The sequence below is a fragment of the Sorex fumeus genome, unplaced genomic scaffold (assembly GCF_029834395.1).
Source record: "Sorex fumeus unplaced genomic scaffold, SorFum_2.1 ptg000128l, whole genome shotgun sequence".
NCBI classification, from domain to species: domain Eukaryota; kingdom Metazoa; phylum Chordata; class Mammalia; order Eulipotyphla; family Soricidae; genus Sorex; species Sorex fumeus.
Window position 1 is genome coordinate 31,566,339 of NW_026606185.1, and position 18,167 is coordinate 31,584,505.

Consider the following 18,167-nt stretch of genomic DNA (forward strand, 5'->3'; position numbering starts at 1 on the left):
CTATCCACAAACTCAAAGTTAATGTAGCCCCTCTCAAAAACCTGTAAAAAATAAATTTTACAAAATACTTTTCATATTTCAATCAATAATTTGTCTTTATCCTGTCCTGTTTACAGGACAACTTTCTAATGACATTAAAGTTCAATCTGAAATACAAATTCTGAAACAGAGATATGCTTAGTAATATATGTCCATTATCCATTCTCAGAAAGAGATCACTTTTATTTCTGAATAAAATCTGATTCTTGAATTTCTAAAGGAAAACTCATTTTGAGTAGGAATAAGAAACAGAACTAAGGTGATCTTATTGTCCATGTACTTATAAATCCATATATCTAAAATAGGTCTTTTCTCTACTGCCTGACATTAAGACACACTATTTAAAGAATAGCACAGGCCATGAGTTGAAATATAGTGTTAACATATGTCCTAAAGTTGCTATAAGCTGAAACTCAATGATTTAAGGAGAATGTATGTATGTGCATGTATTTGTATTAGGCTCAACTTCCATTTCTTACATTATCTAAAACTTACAGATGTGATCATGTATTCCTTTGTTCAAATCAGAAATTATGTAAGGTCTGTCCTTGACTCCAGGTACTATTATGTATTCTAGTGACCACGGAGGTCTTCCTCAAAGTACTGAAGCCTTGGAGAAAAGAAAATCAAATTACAGGTCCAACATTTGAGTTCAAAAATCAATTTTACTAGTGGAAGATGGCAAGCAGTTCATCTGAAAAATACCCAGGAGTTTTTGTTAACCACAGTCTTAACAGGAGCCAACAAAATGATGCAGTGGTGAACAATGCCAATTCCACCTCAGGCTGACTTGGAAAGAAGTGTCACATGCACATCAAAGGCAAAGAGAAGGCCTGTGCAGTGTGGGCAGGTCAGAGATGATAGAAGTTCAACTAAGGAAAGAATCCTTTTCTCTGTATGAAGCCAAATGCTCAGAACCACTGAAGAAGTCGTTTGATATTGAGCTGAGAAGATTTAAGGAGCTCGGGTGATTGTGGTGAGGCATACAACGATATCTAAATATGTTCCTACTCAAGGGATTTTGCCTGCCTTGTTGACCACCGTTGCCTTATTCCTTGAAAAAGGCCTGGCACATGACAGATGCTCAAAAATTCTCGTTGAATGAAAAATGATGAAATGAATGATTTCAGAGCATTGGAGAATATACTTGCTGTGTATGGTGCCAAAAGATGAAACAGACATCAGTGGGTAAAAAAATTTAGGAACATATGCTTCAGCTAAACTTTTTAAGAAATAGCTTTTTAACAGTGAGAGCTCTCCAAAGATGAAGCAGACTTGGTAAGGGAGTGTGCCCGCCTGGGGTGGGGGGAGGCAGCGGCAGTGGTGTTCTTGCAGAAACTGGATAACCATCTGTCAAGGATTCTACAGCAAGGAAGATGCTGTTTACATCATCCAACACCACGAGGGCTTTTCATTTTTATCCTATCTGCCATTTCTACAGAGAAAACCTTCTGCTGACATAAAATCATCAGGCTAAAATGAGGACTTTTAAACCATTTTAGGAGTGACTCAACAAAATATATTAAGAGGAGTTCCCCAATGCAGGTGCATCTGGGGAAACTGACATAAACAGAGCCCGAAGTCCCACTTGACCTTATTTCTTGAGCCTACTGCAGGATATTGTCCAGTAATGATCTCCTCTCTGTATCACCCCTTATTCCCTGGCTACCAAAGTTTTGCTAGTATCATGCAAACGTCTTGCTCCCACCTTGGGAAAACACTCTCAACTGACTCCTCAGCCCTCTCTAAAGATGACCCATTTCTCTTACGTTTAAAAGAAAACTTATTCTTCATTCAGAGTTCCCTATTCAACTTACTGTTGAATGCACTCAAATTGCATAATAATAGTGAATTCTCAGTCACCCCCATATTGCATCATTATGGTGAATTTTCAGTTCACATTGAGCCTACTTTTATTCATTTTGTCTCTTACATCTTGACTTCGTAATGCTGAGTTAACACAAAATTTATTTCATTACACTCAGCTCTGTAAGCAATTTTGCCATGGGCTAAAGAATTACTTTCTATTTATATATGTTGACTACTCATTTGTAGCCTGGCCTATTACAATGAATCCCGAAGTCATATCTAAGTCTTCTTGGTATTCCTGATATTCCTGATATTCATCTCATTGGCTGAGCTGTCCCATCTATTAACATTCTTCCCTACGTCCAGACATCTTTAACTCCTCTCTTTCTGCATCACCTGCCTAATCATCAAAACTTCTCTGCATGGGAACATATTGAGAGAATAAGACCCATACCATGTAACAGTTAACTCAAAAACGGTCAATGAATTAAATCTAAGAACTAAAGTTACAAAACACTTAGAAGAAAACATAGAGGTAAATCCCTATAACGTTGGATTTAATCAATGAATTCCCAGATATGGCAACACTAGAGGAAAAGAAACAATAGAAAAATCTGACTTCACTTAATTTTAACTTTTGTGCATCAAAGAAATTATTAAGAAAGTGAAAACCCACCTACAGAATGAGAGAAGATAAATGTAAATCATCTATTTGGTAAGGGTCTAGTACCCATAACATATAAAGAACTCTTAGAAATCAAAAACAACAAGGAAAAATTTAAATTTGAAAATGGTTGACATCAGTAAACACATTTTTAAAGAAGATATTAAATGGCACATGTGAAAAGATATTCAGATCACCAGTCATTTGTGGAATGAAATCAAACCCACAGAGAACCACCATTCCACATCGCCTAGGATAACTAATTGAATAAAAGAAGTGTTGACCAGAATGCAAAAATAGCTAAAACCCATGCATGCAGGTAGTGGAAATATAAAATGGCTCCACCATGACTGGAAAGTTCAACTCTTCCTCAAAAACTTGAAGACAATATTAAGATATGACCCCAGAATCCCACACTGATACATACATACAACATAATTACAGGTACTCAAAAGGTAAGTTTATGCTCACATTTACACCAGAACAAAAAAGCCCTAAGGGTAAAACATCCAAAATGTTTATCTAGTCAGTAAAAAAGTTATGATTTAGTATATAATGGAGTATATTATGTATGTATGTATTCCTATGTTTCTGACCCACAAAATGATGCATTGATAAAACAATGTATTGGTACATATTGCAATGTGGATAAATATAATAAACACTATGCTAAGTGAAGAGCTTAGATAGAGGAGATTTATGAAATTGAGGGTTGGGAGGAAGAAGAGAAAATTGCTTCCTAGGTAAAAAGGTTTCACTTTGAATTAGAATAGGTTTGAAACTGACAGAGGTTCTGATCACACATCCCTGTAAATATCATAAAGGATGCCGAGCTTTGAAATGGTTCATGTGGGTCAGAGTTACAATACAGTGGGTAAGGCACTTACCTTGCATGTAGTTAGCCTAAATTCAACCCCCAGAACATTTGGGTCCCCAGAGCCTGCCAAGAGTGATCCCTGAGCACAGAGGCAGGAGTAAGCCCTGAGCACTGTTGGACATGGCCCCCAACCAAATAATCTAAGTGAAATAAAATGACTGGTTTCATTTAATATAAATTTCACTTAAAAACCTTCTAAAAATATATTTGGAATCCAACAGCTTCATCTTCCACTCTGCTGCTTGGTCCAAGCCACCATCTTACCTCATGCACATTCTCAGCAGCCTTCTCAGTGCCCTCCTTTACCCGTCTTTCTCTTTTGTCTATTCTTAGTTTAACAACCAGAAAGATCCTATTTTGTGAGTCAGGTCATGCTTTGCCTTTGCTGAAAGCCCTCCAGGAGTTTTAAACTATACATAGTTCCAAAACTAAAGTCTGTGCGGTGGTCTGCAACACCCTGCGGGGGAGTTCATTGAGCCTGAGCTCATCATGCAACATCTTTTTCCTCTTTCTTCCTCTATGGTCCCATAAGTTCCTTGATTCCCATTAAATATTTCACACAGATTCCTACTCCTGGACCCTACATTTGCTGTGTGCTCTGGATTGAATATTCCTCCCCTCAGATATACTGAACTCCCAGACTATCTCCAACTTCAGTTCTTAAACAAATGTCATCAATGAAATGATACCTCCCCTGATGAGCCAACTGAAATTGCACTACCATATACTTTTCAAATTTCCCTCTGCTTTATTTTTCTATACCTTTTTTTATCTGACACACAGTATTATACTTCACTTATTTGCTAGATATACTTTCTTCTCCCTACCTTATGTTTATTCTTTAAGATCCTTAAGGGACATAGAGAAAAGGTCTCTCTGATTTTAAAGGGACACATACTAAAACTTTTTTTTGCATCTGTTTGTAAATATATTTGCATGTGTGGCAGATATAAAACAGTGACTTGATTTCTTGAATGCAGATCTGGTTACTACATTGTGAAGGAACAGACATCAGTTAATCTAAATTACTAAAGGCTTTGAATAACTGCCAAAGGACTTTGAAAATAAAAGTGGCCACCCAAATCGGCTTATTGAGTTTTCTGTGCTGTATTACAAAAACTAAATCTAAAATTATAAAAAAATACACAGAATAATTCCATATATTTGGGCCTAAATAATCAGGATGGAAATATAAATGTATAATATTTTAGCTTTTATAATCCCATTATATACTTATTTGCTCTTGAAAACAAAAACACTGCCTCACAAACCATATACACACACACACATACACACACAAACCCATACACACAAATTCTCCATCTCTCAGAACCTAAGCATTTCATTTTTTTTTTAGCTAAAATTCACAATCTTAGAGAACAAATTCAACAATTCAGCACCATTTCCCATAATCAATTGTAAGTCGCTAAAGTGCAAGGAGCTTGCTGATTTTATAAGCAAGATGTTTACAGGCCTATTTTCCAATTATTTCAAAATATTTATTCATTCAATAGCAATAATTATTTTTCAAAATTAAAAGTAAATTTAAGCAAAACCAATTAACCTCTAAAACAACAGACCAGCTTAAAAATTTGTACAGCTTCCCAAATAATTAACATCTATCATATAGAATTTGTCATGTTACTTAGAAAGCAGTGATGTTGTGGAGTTTCAGTAAACTCATAAAAATATTTCAGTACTGTCATTTGAAGATACCATACTGCAGCTTCCTCTAAATATGCTAATGTGGACAAGCCTCAATCAGGCAGTAAACTAATCTAAATAAAATTCCATCTAGTAGAAAATAATCATCATGAGATGCCCGGAGCTAGTGAGTATGAATGGATTACTGAAAATATTCATGGTAATTGCAGGTTGCTATTTACGTTGACCAAAGTTGGAGGGCTTTACTTAGTGAAATGTCTAAGCATGCAGACCATCAGTGCAAACACACAATAAAATCACTCTTGACATCCACACTAAAAACAGCCCAGATTCCCTTCTGCAATGTCACAGTGTGGTTGTTATTTCATGGTGTCAGATACACTGCTGGTGACAGAATGAAAATTTATGATTGCAGTTATTTTATTTTCAAGTAATGTGCTACCACAAGACGGTTTTTTTCTCGTTTGATGGAGTGTAAGTTATAGATTACACCCTATTATTTTCCAATCCCTAAATGTTTCTGCTTATAAACAGATATATGCAAGGAGGCTAACAGTGACAATAACTGGAAGTCATTTTTAATTATTGGAAATACTGTTTACCTTACGATCACAAATTCCTGTATTTGTTTAGTAAACATAAGCTAAAGGCCATGGTGTTAAGTGGGAATAAAGGGGGAATAAAGAGGACTCGCTTGAAGATAAATTGGCTACGTGACCCCTGGACATTTAGGTTCACTCTATTTGCTCTCACTCTTCCCTGGGATATAACATTATGCTTTGTTATCATCAGAAGTAAATTAGGAATCTGGAAACCTGAGTTCTAATTCCAGATCTGCAGCTAACAATCTAAAGAGCTGTATAATCATGGAGGAAAGCCTATAATCTCTCTGAGCTCCAATTTGATTATCTGAAAAATGAGGGGGGGGGGGGGTAATAAATGCCTTTAAAAAAGAATAGAAAACCCAAGGTAAAAATGACTGTCATACTTATTAAAACTGATCCCAACTTATAAAGGCAAACACAGAGAACATCACAGGATCAAAAGGAATGTATGTCACCTGCAGGGAAATAGCAAAATGAAAAGCATCATAAAATTAAGTGGTAATAAGGATCTAGAAAAGAACCAACATACTTTCAGTTCTATTAAAAAAAAGTCCTACAAAAATGAAAAAAAAAAACAGTCACACACTGCATTCTCTTTGGCCTAGTAATTCTATCTTTAAACACAAACTCCCAAATAAAATATCCTTAAAGAAAAATTGGTTAAAAAGCTAAAAAGGAATCTCCATAGCAGCACCAAATGTGAGAGAGAAATTTGAAACAACCTGTATGTGCAAAGATAGAGGCAAAATCTGGGGTTGCTAAAATAAAATACAACAGAAGCCATTTCCTAGAATTGGAGATATTCAATAAATTATAACATGAAATATAAAGGCCAGTCACAGAACAGAGTTGTCCACTCTATGACTTTGCAAAAAGTATGCTAATGAAAAGAAACTGGAGGACCATAAATAGTTCGGTGCATTTCATTCTTTAATACTAATTACAACAGCAAAACATATATTGAGAACCGAGCAGGAAGAAACGTGTTCAAACTGTAATTCACATTTTGCATTTATGCTTCTACACAGATTTTCAAAAATTACCAGTAAAATTACCAATTTATCTATTTTTAATGCTTATTATTTTCCATTATCTCCGCAAATACTATATTGCTTTAAAAACTAAAAGCATTATGGTATTCATACACCAAAATGTTAAAGTTTTGATCAAGGTCTCAAGCGCCAGAGTTCATTCTATAATGTACTGAAATGGTCATACATATACTGTTGGACTCTTGATTTCCGCTTTCCAAATGTCATCAACAAGAAATTAAAGTTAGTGTCAAGAGACAGGAGTTAAAATTTCAATAGGCTCTCCCACTACAAACTTTAATATGGTAGAACCTGCCATGAGGCAAATACCTCAGAAAACTCTTTTCTATCATGTATGTTCAATTGCTTCTTTCTTTACTGTAAGTCACAAAACCATGGCAAAAGTTATCACTCTAGCAATAGAGCCCTTTGAGCATTGTATATATGGTAAATGGACTTATTGCAGCATACAGAATTCATGAATATATTTAAGGCATGGAAATGAAACTCAGTGTATAGATACAGATTTGGATTGTCATTCCACTGAAAACTCTAAAAACTAAAAATATATATAAATCTTAAAAGTAACTATTCTCCAAAGGAAATATAACTGATGACAGCTATAAGAGTTGTAGAAAGGAATTTTGATAGTTTTTACTCTTGTAAAAAGAAATTTTGATACTTTACCAAAAAAAAAAACAAGCAAATTCTCTTCCCTAAATAAAGGATCAGGTAGATTTTCACTAAGAAATATTTTGTACTCTAGTTATCCTATGTCTCATTTAACATATTCTTGGGTGTAAATATGTCCAATAACATAAACTATGAATTATAAAGAAAAAAAGAATGGTGTGTCATAAAAATAAAGTTTCAAAGAAGGCTAAAAGATAAAAATAATACAGCTGAGCACACCAAAACTATAGACATACTAGCAGACACTATCACATACTTCTCAGTGATGGCTAGATCCCAAAGTCAAAAGTATTTTCCATCTTTCACATTTATAATTCCAGAAAAATCATCTTTCTAGATTATTGCAAAAGTGGTCTGACAAGCAGCTATGCTCAATTTCTTCTATCAGCAGCATTATCTAATAAGTAGGAACCAGGCTTTCATGTTCAAAATTATTCAACATGCTAATGAATTTCATCTTAAATCAATGATCTCTAGTGACAGACCATGTGTTTATTTATAACCAAGAAATTATAACAAGCTTTTAGGAGTAGAGACTAGAAGAAATTATTCATTTAAAAATAACTCTCAAAAGCAAATTTCAAAAATGCAAACAATTCTGGGACCAGGAGTTAGCTTAAGGGTAGCAACGCATCTTGCATGCTCTAAATTGAACCCCTGGTACAATATCCCCTCTGCCAACACTGTCATGTCTAGCAACATTTTGACTGTCAAGCATCACTGGGTGTGGTCCTGGTGGTCCCCGAGAACTAAATAGTCAGGTCCCTCAGCACCAGGGAGAATCATCCCATAAAATCAAAACAAGGTAAAATAAACCAAGAATTGAACAAATTCCACTGATAACTTTTATCTATGTGAACTGCTAAACAGAATTATAACACCATTCTCGCCATTTAAATACTATTTACAAACGGTAGATGTCCTAGGATGCCATGTAATAATTTTACAGATTTGAAGAAAATGACAAAAGTGACTCATTCTAAGACTCATGATAAGCTAAACAAAACCTACACATTTTTATTTTATGGAAACTTTGTGATGTCAATGATAACCAGAAAGATGAGATAGCAGTTCAATGTGGAAACAGACTGATTTAAACATTCACTCATTAAAATACCATGTTAAGAGGCATGGATCAGAGGATATCTTTTGTTACAATTTAATTCAAAATAATCAGGTGTTAATAAATCACGATCAGAGAGAAGTAAAAATAAGATGACCTTCTGTCCCAAATAAACTCAGTACCCAAGAGGCTGTTTTATTTCAGAGTTCTCTGCTATGGTATTCTTAAGCATTGTAGCATTATGGTTTGTCAGTGCTGCAGAGACACTTCAATTAAGGATGTATGGTAGAGCTCTGTGTAAATTAATTAGTTGAGGTTGCACAGACTCTAAAAGGAGCGCTCTAAAACATTCTTGGAGTTAGGCACAATTTGCAGGGAAAAAGCATTTAAATACAACTTACTAATCAATTCTTCTTACGTTAACATTTCAACGACATTTCATATAATGATAAATAAGCCCATGAAAATACTACTAACCAAAAAATTGTGTTTGCTTTTGATTAGAGATAAAGGAAAGGACTTCCAGGTTTGCCTTTGATATTCAAGTTTTAGCTCAGATTTGTTCTATACTTATTGGCAATAACTTTCATAATAATTTAAAATGAACTTCTTTCATAAGTAAGAGATGGGAATATATTTAAAATTTACATATTCACAACTAATATACCTAGGAATTTCTATCAAAATATTGTAACAGAAATACAGATTTTGTGCTCCTGCATCAGAACTTCACTGCTCATCTGCTCATTACAATTTACATTTTAGAGATCATCTTATGTTGTTAAAGATTTATTTCCTTTTTTAATTCAAAATACTATGTCAATTTAGGGGCCCAATTTTTCAAACCATCAGAATGTTTCATAGAATGTCTCATAAATATTATTGAAGTAAGCAAAATGTATGTAGAAAAACTGTAAATTAGTTATATAGTCATTTTAATGTAAATTAAAAAAAGAAGCAATCTTAAGTTTTGAAGAGATCAGGAGCCTTCCAATTATGTACATAAGAGATTCATGAGCTCTTCAGTAATCCTAAAATAAAGTCCCTACAGTCTCATTATAGTGATTGTGAAAAATTCATACTTGTTATACAGTAGAGATGATTTAGGGACTTTTTAATGGCTAATTTGTTTTAAGAGCAGAGACAGTGTATGTATAAATATATCTTTTGAGATGGTACCATTGAGAAGAGGCTGTCCTTCATGCACATTCTGCGATAAGACTGCACTGTAAACATCTTCAGGAAATCCAGTCTTGCATAATGCGATTTCACCAGAAGCCTCTACAGATGCCTGCAACACAAGAAAAAAAAAAAAGAAATGTGTGCAATGATTGCTACCTCCTTCAGCTCAGAAACATTCCACTTGGCATAAAGCCTCATTTTCCAACTATCTTCTACAAACAACTACCCTTTGTTTCCTAATGGATACAATTAGAATGGAGAGGGCAAAGGGTTAATCTTTTAGATAACTGGAGTATAAGGAACAAATCCCACTTGTCCTGTCCAGTAAAATCTAAATAATACATTCCAGGCTCTTCCAAAGACTGGACATTTCCATTAAAACGGTCATTGCTGATGGAGTAAAAAAAACATCCAAGTAGATGTAGGAGCAGGAGAGAGTCCAGTAGTATTCAGACTCCATAAATCACCAACATTAAAACTTTGAAAGAAAAAATACACGTACAAGTATATTGATTTTTTATTCTCATATAATTCTTAGACTATAAAGTTTGTTTCAATGTTGCTTATTTGCAAAATATAAAACTGATTTCAATATACTGATTCCTGAGTAAGGAGCATTTTATTCCAAGTAAAACCAATCAACCAACAGTATAGACGTCTAATTTGAAGGGCAGGATTCATTCAAAATATAAAGAGGGACTGGAAAGTTAGGTCAAGTGGCTGACGGCATGCTCTGCATGCCAGAGACCCGGATTCCCTCACACAGCACTGCATGTTTCCTCTCTCCCCAGCCCCAACCATCAGTGGGCACAACACCTGAGCACAGAGTCTATGATAGACCCTCCAAGCACTGCTGGGTATGCCTATCTGCCAAAAACATATAGACATATATCAGTAAAATACTTACAGTGAGAAAGTAACTGACTCTATGACCAATTGCTCACTCATCAGTTAACTACTCAGTTGCTAAAATTCAGTCATACCAAGTGCTGGCCTCCTAGTTTGTTAACACTACTTCTTTCAGTCCTCTGATATTACTACAGTAATATAGTAATTACTCCTCAGTATATCCACATAACATTCAAATACGCTCCAACCAAATCACCTCTTCAGTGACTCAAGTATTTAGATGAACTATTGGAAGCTGCTAATCTGTTGATGGGGATAGAAAATGGAAAAATGGACTGAGGCCACCCACGAGAGAGACTGTGGCAGTCTGGATAAGAACTGTGCACTGTAAGAAGACTCAGACATTGGTAGAAGCCCCAGAACAGACTTCAGAATCCTGAGGCCAACCCTACAGTATGCCATCAAAATTTAAAAACTACCTGGATTGTGCAAATGAAAGTGTTGTAACTTAAATAGGATGCAAAATGCAGAAAAATCTAATATTTGAACTATTATTTTTGATCTGAAGCAAAGAAAGTAAAATCTGAATTCCGTTAGATAGCATATGATTTAATCTCAAAGAAGCATTGTGAGATATTAAGTCATTCTAATGAGTTAGCAAACGGTTGTAAACCTGTTAATGTGTAAGAGAGGATTATAAAATCAAGGAAAGTGCCACCAGTACTTTTATATAGGTGCCAATTATACTGGAGTGTATTTTGGACAAACCTTGGGAAAAAATGAATATTTTTTTGCACAGTTGCCGAATGTTTACCCCAGCATGGTTACAACCGTGGGACCTGGAGATTACCTAACGTCGGCAATGGAGGAGTCAGTTAACCAACGGTCCTATCAGTGAATGGAACATTCAACAAAATGAAGACAAAAATAAAAATTGAGCTATAATTACATCTCAAAATAACAAAAAAATTAGTTTAAGTTTTATGTAAGATTGAAGGAGAAATTAAATTATAAATAAACCTAGGCATGACTACTATTTCAATTAATTTCAGAAATCTATGTGACATTCCGAATTCAATTTGGACTCATAGCACAATGTAGCATGAATTCTGCAAAAAATAAAATATGAAACATGATTGATGTTGGGGCTTATTTAAGGTTTAAATATAATAAAAAGTTTCATACATAACAAGTATGTAGTCAGAACAGAAATACACAAGGTAGTGATAATAAATTTTGGATAGTAACAACCCTGGGGAAGAAAAGACAAGAAAAGTGTCAGGAGAATTATACAGGTAGTTTGTATCTTATTTGTAACAATTCATTTCTTTCAAAAAGAATAATAAAACAGACAGTAAAATGTAAGGATTTTGCCAGAAAAACAGTGTAGGGGTTAAGGGACACACCTTATAAGCACCAAACCTATTGGATCCTGGAACTACATATGAACCCCAGAGTACAACCAAGAACCATCTTTTGTAGAATGAGCAGTGAGTCACCGGCAAAGAAGTGGAAATTTAACTGAAATTAAACACCAGGTGCTGAACACAGGATGTGGAAATCCAGCTAAAGTTAAAAACTGATCTACTTTAGCTATGGAAGTGAGCAAACACACATAGTCCTTGGCCTCAAAATCTAAAAAATAAAGAACTGTAACTTGGGGCAAAAAAGGTAGACACAACATCTGAAGGAGCCCCACTAGAACTAGAACGTCAGCCCAGGTGAACCCAGATTAATAGGGAAATGGGCCAAGGGCCAGCAGTAAGGATCAAAAGTTCCATCTGTAAGCACTGGTGTGTCACTTCTCATCAGCCACCCACTTTGTAAGATTCATATTAAAAAACCATTGAAAGTCACACTTAAGCAGATCTTTAAATCCCTGAACCTCTATTTTTAGACCAGTGAGGTATTTCTCACACCCTGAGCACAGAGCCAAGAGTAAGACCAGAACACTGCAGAATGTAGCCTCCCTCCTCCAAAAAAAAAGTCTCAAATTATATTATCCCCCTTATATCTTTTATGCTGTATTTCATAAGAACAAAGATAAAATACTAGGACCTGATTGGGAAGTAAGCTAGGCTCCCAATACCTGTAAATTTAGGAGATCATTACATAGTATGTTACCTGAGAGCTTTAAATCACCATGCACTTCCCTAAAAATAAACCTTTTGCTTTTAGCCAATCAAAAAAAAAAACTGCTAAGATCACCATATGAAATGGATCAACATGCTCTAAATCAGTATCCATCAAAGGGCTAGGGGTCAGGGTCACAGGTTGGGAGAGGGAGGTTGGAGGCCAAGTCAGCCAGTCTGAGAAGCAAACAAAGGAAGACAGGAGTAAACAGGGTCACATTCCATCTGGGGCCCGGGGTTAGGGCAGTGTGCACTTGTGCAGGTACAAACCTGGAGATCAATCAATGAAGTAAAAAAGCTAGAGGTGGTGATAATCTTTAACTCTACAGGGGAATGAACAGCAACGTGCTTCTCAACAGAGCCCTTGGAGGATCTCAGGGCTGCCCTGAGTATCAGTGAAAACATCAATGTCAATTTCTCACCTCTGTCCATTGTCTCCTCCTTGTTTCTGAACAGGGAACATTTGCTTCCACACTCCACCCTCTGTGGAACTTATCTGTTCATTTTCCTGATATAGAAATGGCCCCTTTCCTACAGAGAATGACTAAAAATCCTAAAACGTACTTGTCAAACACATCTCAAACATATTCAGAAAAAGGGCTCAGCCTTTTCCAAATTCTTCCCCATGAACACAACAAAAATATGTTGATATTAATCTGCAATATATTTTCTTTATATGATATTAATATCATATGAAGGAAAACCTCTCTTCCTATTCAGTTATGGTTAATTCCCCCTTTTTAACATCCAGTCCAAAAAGAACAAAGTATACAAAAAAAAAAAAAAAACGCATACACACACACAGAGGAAACACCGAAATGAGAACAACCTCTAAAGTGATGACACTGGACTGCCTTGCACCATGCACTGAGCTGCACAGCCACACCTCACTTCCTGCTCCCGGCACCCCTCCAAGGCCAGGCTAAACCTAAGCTTGCAGGACTCCAAAGTGATCTATCTGGGCATGGCCCACCCCAGGAAGCAGACACCACTTGTAAAGCCTCTGGTGGCAACAGCTTTTGCCTGAGAGCCTCCCAAGCAGTGCTCAAGGACCCCAAATTAACTTCTAGTAATTACGAAGTTTGGCTGTGTGGGCATGAAAACTCAGTGCTCAGGCCCACATCTCAGTATTGCTTGGGCGGTAATGCTGGATGCCATCAGGTCAGCAGTGCCTGGGCCAGGGACAGAACTTGGGGCTGAGTCATGCAAGGCATATGCTCAGTTGCCCTAGCACTTTCCCTCAGCAAACGGTAGTCTAAGCCTCATCTAAGATCTAAGTGTTATCCAACAATGGGTTGTGATCCAGGATGGTTTTCACTGGCAGGGAACACCTGGTACTATCAGGAGACATTTTGAGTCAACACAAGGAGAAGGGATATGCTACAGGCTTCTAGGATTAGAGGCATAGGGTGTTGTCAACCATCACACGGGACATGACAACCCCACCAAGGAGAATTACTCAACCCTAATGTGAACAGTGCTAGAGATGTGAAACATTATTTGGCAGAATGGGTATCTTACCCGATATACAGTGAGCTGCTAGGGGTTCGCTATGTTTTTTTTTTCTTTTTTTTAAGAAACCAGGAAAGTCTTACAAGACCACTCTCCTTTCCAGAAAGTTAAACCCACAGTTTCTCCCTAACACTAGCTGACCCCCCTACTGGGTCCAGAACAAAGTGCTCAAAAGTTGAGAGTAGGAGAGAATTACCTTCTCACAAGATCCCTGTGGTGCAAGAAAGGGGTTATCAATCACCTGCATTTCCCAAAGATTAGGAAAGTCCAGACAGAATCTAGCCTGATACTAACAACTCTTTGATGAAAGTAGATAAAGGACCAAACGCGATAGCCTCTCAGCATCTGTATTGCCAACCTAAACCCAAAAGTAGAGAGTGAATGGGGGAAATTGTCTGCCATAGAGGAAGGGAGAGGGGTGAGACGGGGAGGGGGGGGGGAGATCGTGGGGACACTGGTGATGGAAAATGTGCACTGGTGGAGGGATGGGTGTTCGATCAGTGTATGACTGAAACTCAAACATAAAGCTTTGTAACTGTAACTAACGGTAATTTAATAATTTTTTTTTAAAATAACAACTCTAAGCTGTCATGCAAAAGCAACTATACAACATCACAAATGAATGAGCGTGACCCTGTTCACTCAAATGAAACTTTTCGGACACCAAAATTTGAAATCCATTAAATTTTCTGCTGTCAAAAATCTTCTGCTTGGGCTGGAGAGCTAGCTCCATGGACTCAAGAGCAGCCCAGCTCCAATCGCTGCTACTCTGTGATCCCCAGAGGGCCTCCAGGAATGATTTCACCCCACTCCAATAAGCATCAGACCAAGTAGAGCCAGAACACTGAGAACGGCCCCCAAACAAATAGATTCTATATAAATGATTCTGTTGATGCTGTCAAAGAATTGACACATATAAACAGCAGAGAAAAAGACATTCTTGGTCATACCAAGAGAGGGCACTCAAACTGAGACTTTTGAATACCAGGAACAGAGCACTGCTACCTTAACTCATAATGTCCCCTCTGAAAAGAGTGCAATTATCCACATTGTTTTTTCACAATAGAGCAAACAGGTTCTCACTCTGAGGTGAAATGCCGAAGACCTCACCTCCAGGAAGAGGAAGTAGCAAGATCTCAAGCGTTGAATACATGCAAGCACAACAGATCATTACAGCTCTTGCAAGAAAAGCGAACTGTCCATTTGAATCGGAAGCAGAGTGAATCACAGCATTGCCCATTAGAAGCCCCAAGGCTCAATGTGGAAGCAAATAAAAAGGTGATGCTCCAAAGTGGTAAGGGGAAGTGGAGATAAGCAAAGGGCATGAGGAGAATCCAGGGTAGGGGTCTGACAACCCTCGAGCACAGCCCAAGGGCAGTCAGGCTGATGCGGGAGCCAGGGAAGCCATCCCAGCGGGCTTCAGCTGAACCAGAACAAGGCGGCAAGAAACAGCAGACTGCCTGGGGAATTACAATGAGTTCAGTGTCACTGGAGTCCAAGAAACGAGGCAGGAAGTCAAAAGTTGAAGCAGCAGACTTAGATGGGGTTAGATCATAGATGGTTGGTGGCTTGAGGTTATTCGGTTGGCATAGAGGTGCCCTGGCTGGAGTTTTAAGCATGAGCAAATTGTGTCTGAGAGAGAATTCTCTGAGACTCCCAGGGAACTGTGTGCGGGCTGGGGGTGGGGGAGGTCAGTGACAGCTGGGAGACAAGTTAGGACAGAGGCTGGAATCAGCGGGCACTGCAATATAAAGAAGGGCAGATTGTAGTGATGCGCACACAGTTCAAAAACACGAGGGCCCAGTGAGGGCAGGGCTCAGCATGGAAAGGGTGCCAGGCAGGAAGAGTCCTCAATTGGCCTATGGTTCCCTGCTGAGGGACTGTGGACACGGGAGGTGAAGACTAAGAAAGATAATCTCAAATCTATCGCCTTGGGAACAAAGTGCTAGCGCAGCAGAAACAATGAGATAACATCCGCCTGTGGGAATCAGAGGACCCTGGCACAGAAGCAACATTTAGGCTCTGTCTTGAACGATGATTAAAAATTAGCCAGAGAAAGGGGAGGAAGTGAGAAAGGGCATTCCAGGCGAAAGGTGCTGCGTGGACAAAGGGCCTGTTGATATACAGCAAGCTTGTGGTCAATCCCAATAACCCCCATCTTTATTCTACCCGGCAAACGTGAAGCCTTGGCTTCCCGTGTCTTCGCTTACAGATACAGGCTCCTCAAAGGGGCACCCATTTACATGGACCCCTACGAATTTTGATCTTGATGAAATAATAACTCTGCCTAAAGTTTTCTCATGCGTCCTCACTTTCTGTATCGTGGAAGTCTAATGAGCTCTCCCAGAATCTCCATAAAGATACTACTCAAATGCACAACTGCAGGACACAAGCCCAGACATGACCTGTGGCGGTAATCAGGCTCTTAAAAGGGTAAATTTGGGTATTCTCTGGAGCACATACTTGGAACAAGCTGGGCTGATGAAATTTGAATCCTATCCAGAAAAGTCACAGTTCCCCCATCTGTACAATATAGACTATAAAGACAGCACCCACTCCTGGGGCAGGTGAATGGTTAAATGTGCTCACACTACTTAGGACAGCATCTGGTGCCTTGCATTGGCTAATATTAAAACTATAATGACAACATGAATCCAACTCATGGTGCGTCTTAATTTTTTTTTTGGGGGGGGAGGGTGTTACTATCCCACACGCAGAGGAGCTCAGCGTCAGTTACTGGCCCTTTATTCAGGAGAGAGCATTGATAGTGCTTGGAAGACCATACATGAATACTGCTGGGAACCTTGGAATTGGGGCCTGACCACATGTCACGGCAAACCATTCACTGAGTCTCTTGTACTACCTACATCCCCACCCCCTAATGGTATGTCTTGTATAGGTCAGTGGTTCCCAAACTTTCTTAAACTAGGAAGGAATTTGGAATATTTGTCTAAAATACCAATCCTGGGCCTTATACCATGACTTCCTGAAACACTCAAAATGATGAATACACATGTCACGGTCCAGGTCACGGTCCTCCCGTTGTTCATCGATTTGCTCGAGCGGGCCCAGTAACGTCTCCATCATGAGACTTGTTGTTACTGTGTTTGGCATATTGAGGACGTCACAGGGAGCTTGCCAGGCTCTGCCGTAAGGGCGAGATACTCTCGGTAGCTTGCTGGGCTCTCTGAGAGGGGCGGAGGAATCGAACTCGAGTCGGCCATGATGGCCGCGTGTAAGGCAAACGCCCTACCGCTGTGCTATTTTTCCAGCCCATAACTGAATACACATGTACATTTAGCAAATGCCTGGGAGGGATTTGGACATACAAATAGTCCATCACCCCCGGAAACATTCTGAACTCCAGATTACAGCATGGCTATCAAGGACTAAGACTCACATCTTAGTCTTCAAGTCCAATAATTGACGAAGACCAAAAAAAAAGAAAGAAATCAACAATTTTTTTTCCTGTTTTTAGCAATACCATGCTGTTTCCTATTTACTGTGCATTCCAGAAAATTGAAGCTACAGGTCATATTTGGTAATTACTGAATCCAGAATTTTGCCCCTGTCAGCATGAGGCTCTGTGGTCCTTTTGTTTGAAAACCTTACATTAGGGATTTTACTTTTGAATTTTGTTCTTAATTGGAACATTATCCCCTGCCCAGGCTATTAGTAATTCTCCTTTTCTCCACTATTCCTCAAAGATTTCAAGCAACTGCGAAGCCTCTCAGCCCACCAGGAGGAAATTCATGCTGGCCAGAGGATCTGAACTCATTTAGTGCCGCTCTGTGCTCCCACACAATCAGCTCACCTATCTTGAGTTTCAATTTCCTCTTACAAGTATTTGCTCTACTCTTCCCAGACTGAAGATCGACCTCCTTGCATAGAAAGGACAGAAGTGTAATAGGAGCAGGGGAGTCCGGGTAGTCCACTAGTATTAGTCTATCTGTTCCGGTTCTGAACTTGCAGCAGCATCTCTTTTTGTTCTCCTCAAAATTTGTCTCTGACTCCTAGAGCTCTGAGTATTTTAAGGTCCTGTACGT

The 18,167-nt window shown here is 38.2% G+C and overlaps 1 protein-coding gene across 1 annotated transcript in view; it reads right to left on the reverse strand.

The window, feature by feature from the left end:
- The window catches only part of CDH2 (cadherin 2), a 237,457-nt gene that overhangs the window by 191,487 nt on the left and 27,803 nt on the right, over positions 1-18,167 (reverse strand). Inside the window, exon 2 of the mRNA XM_056138030.1 lies at positions 9,626-9,737. Coding sequence (XP_055994005.1) covers positions 9,626-9,737 — 112 coding nt within the window. The remainder of the gene's footprint in view (positions 1-9,625; positions 9,738-18,167) is intronic.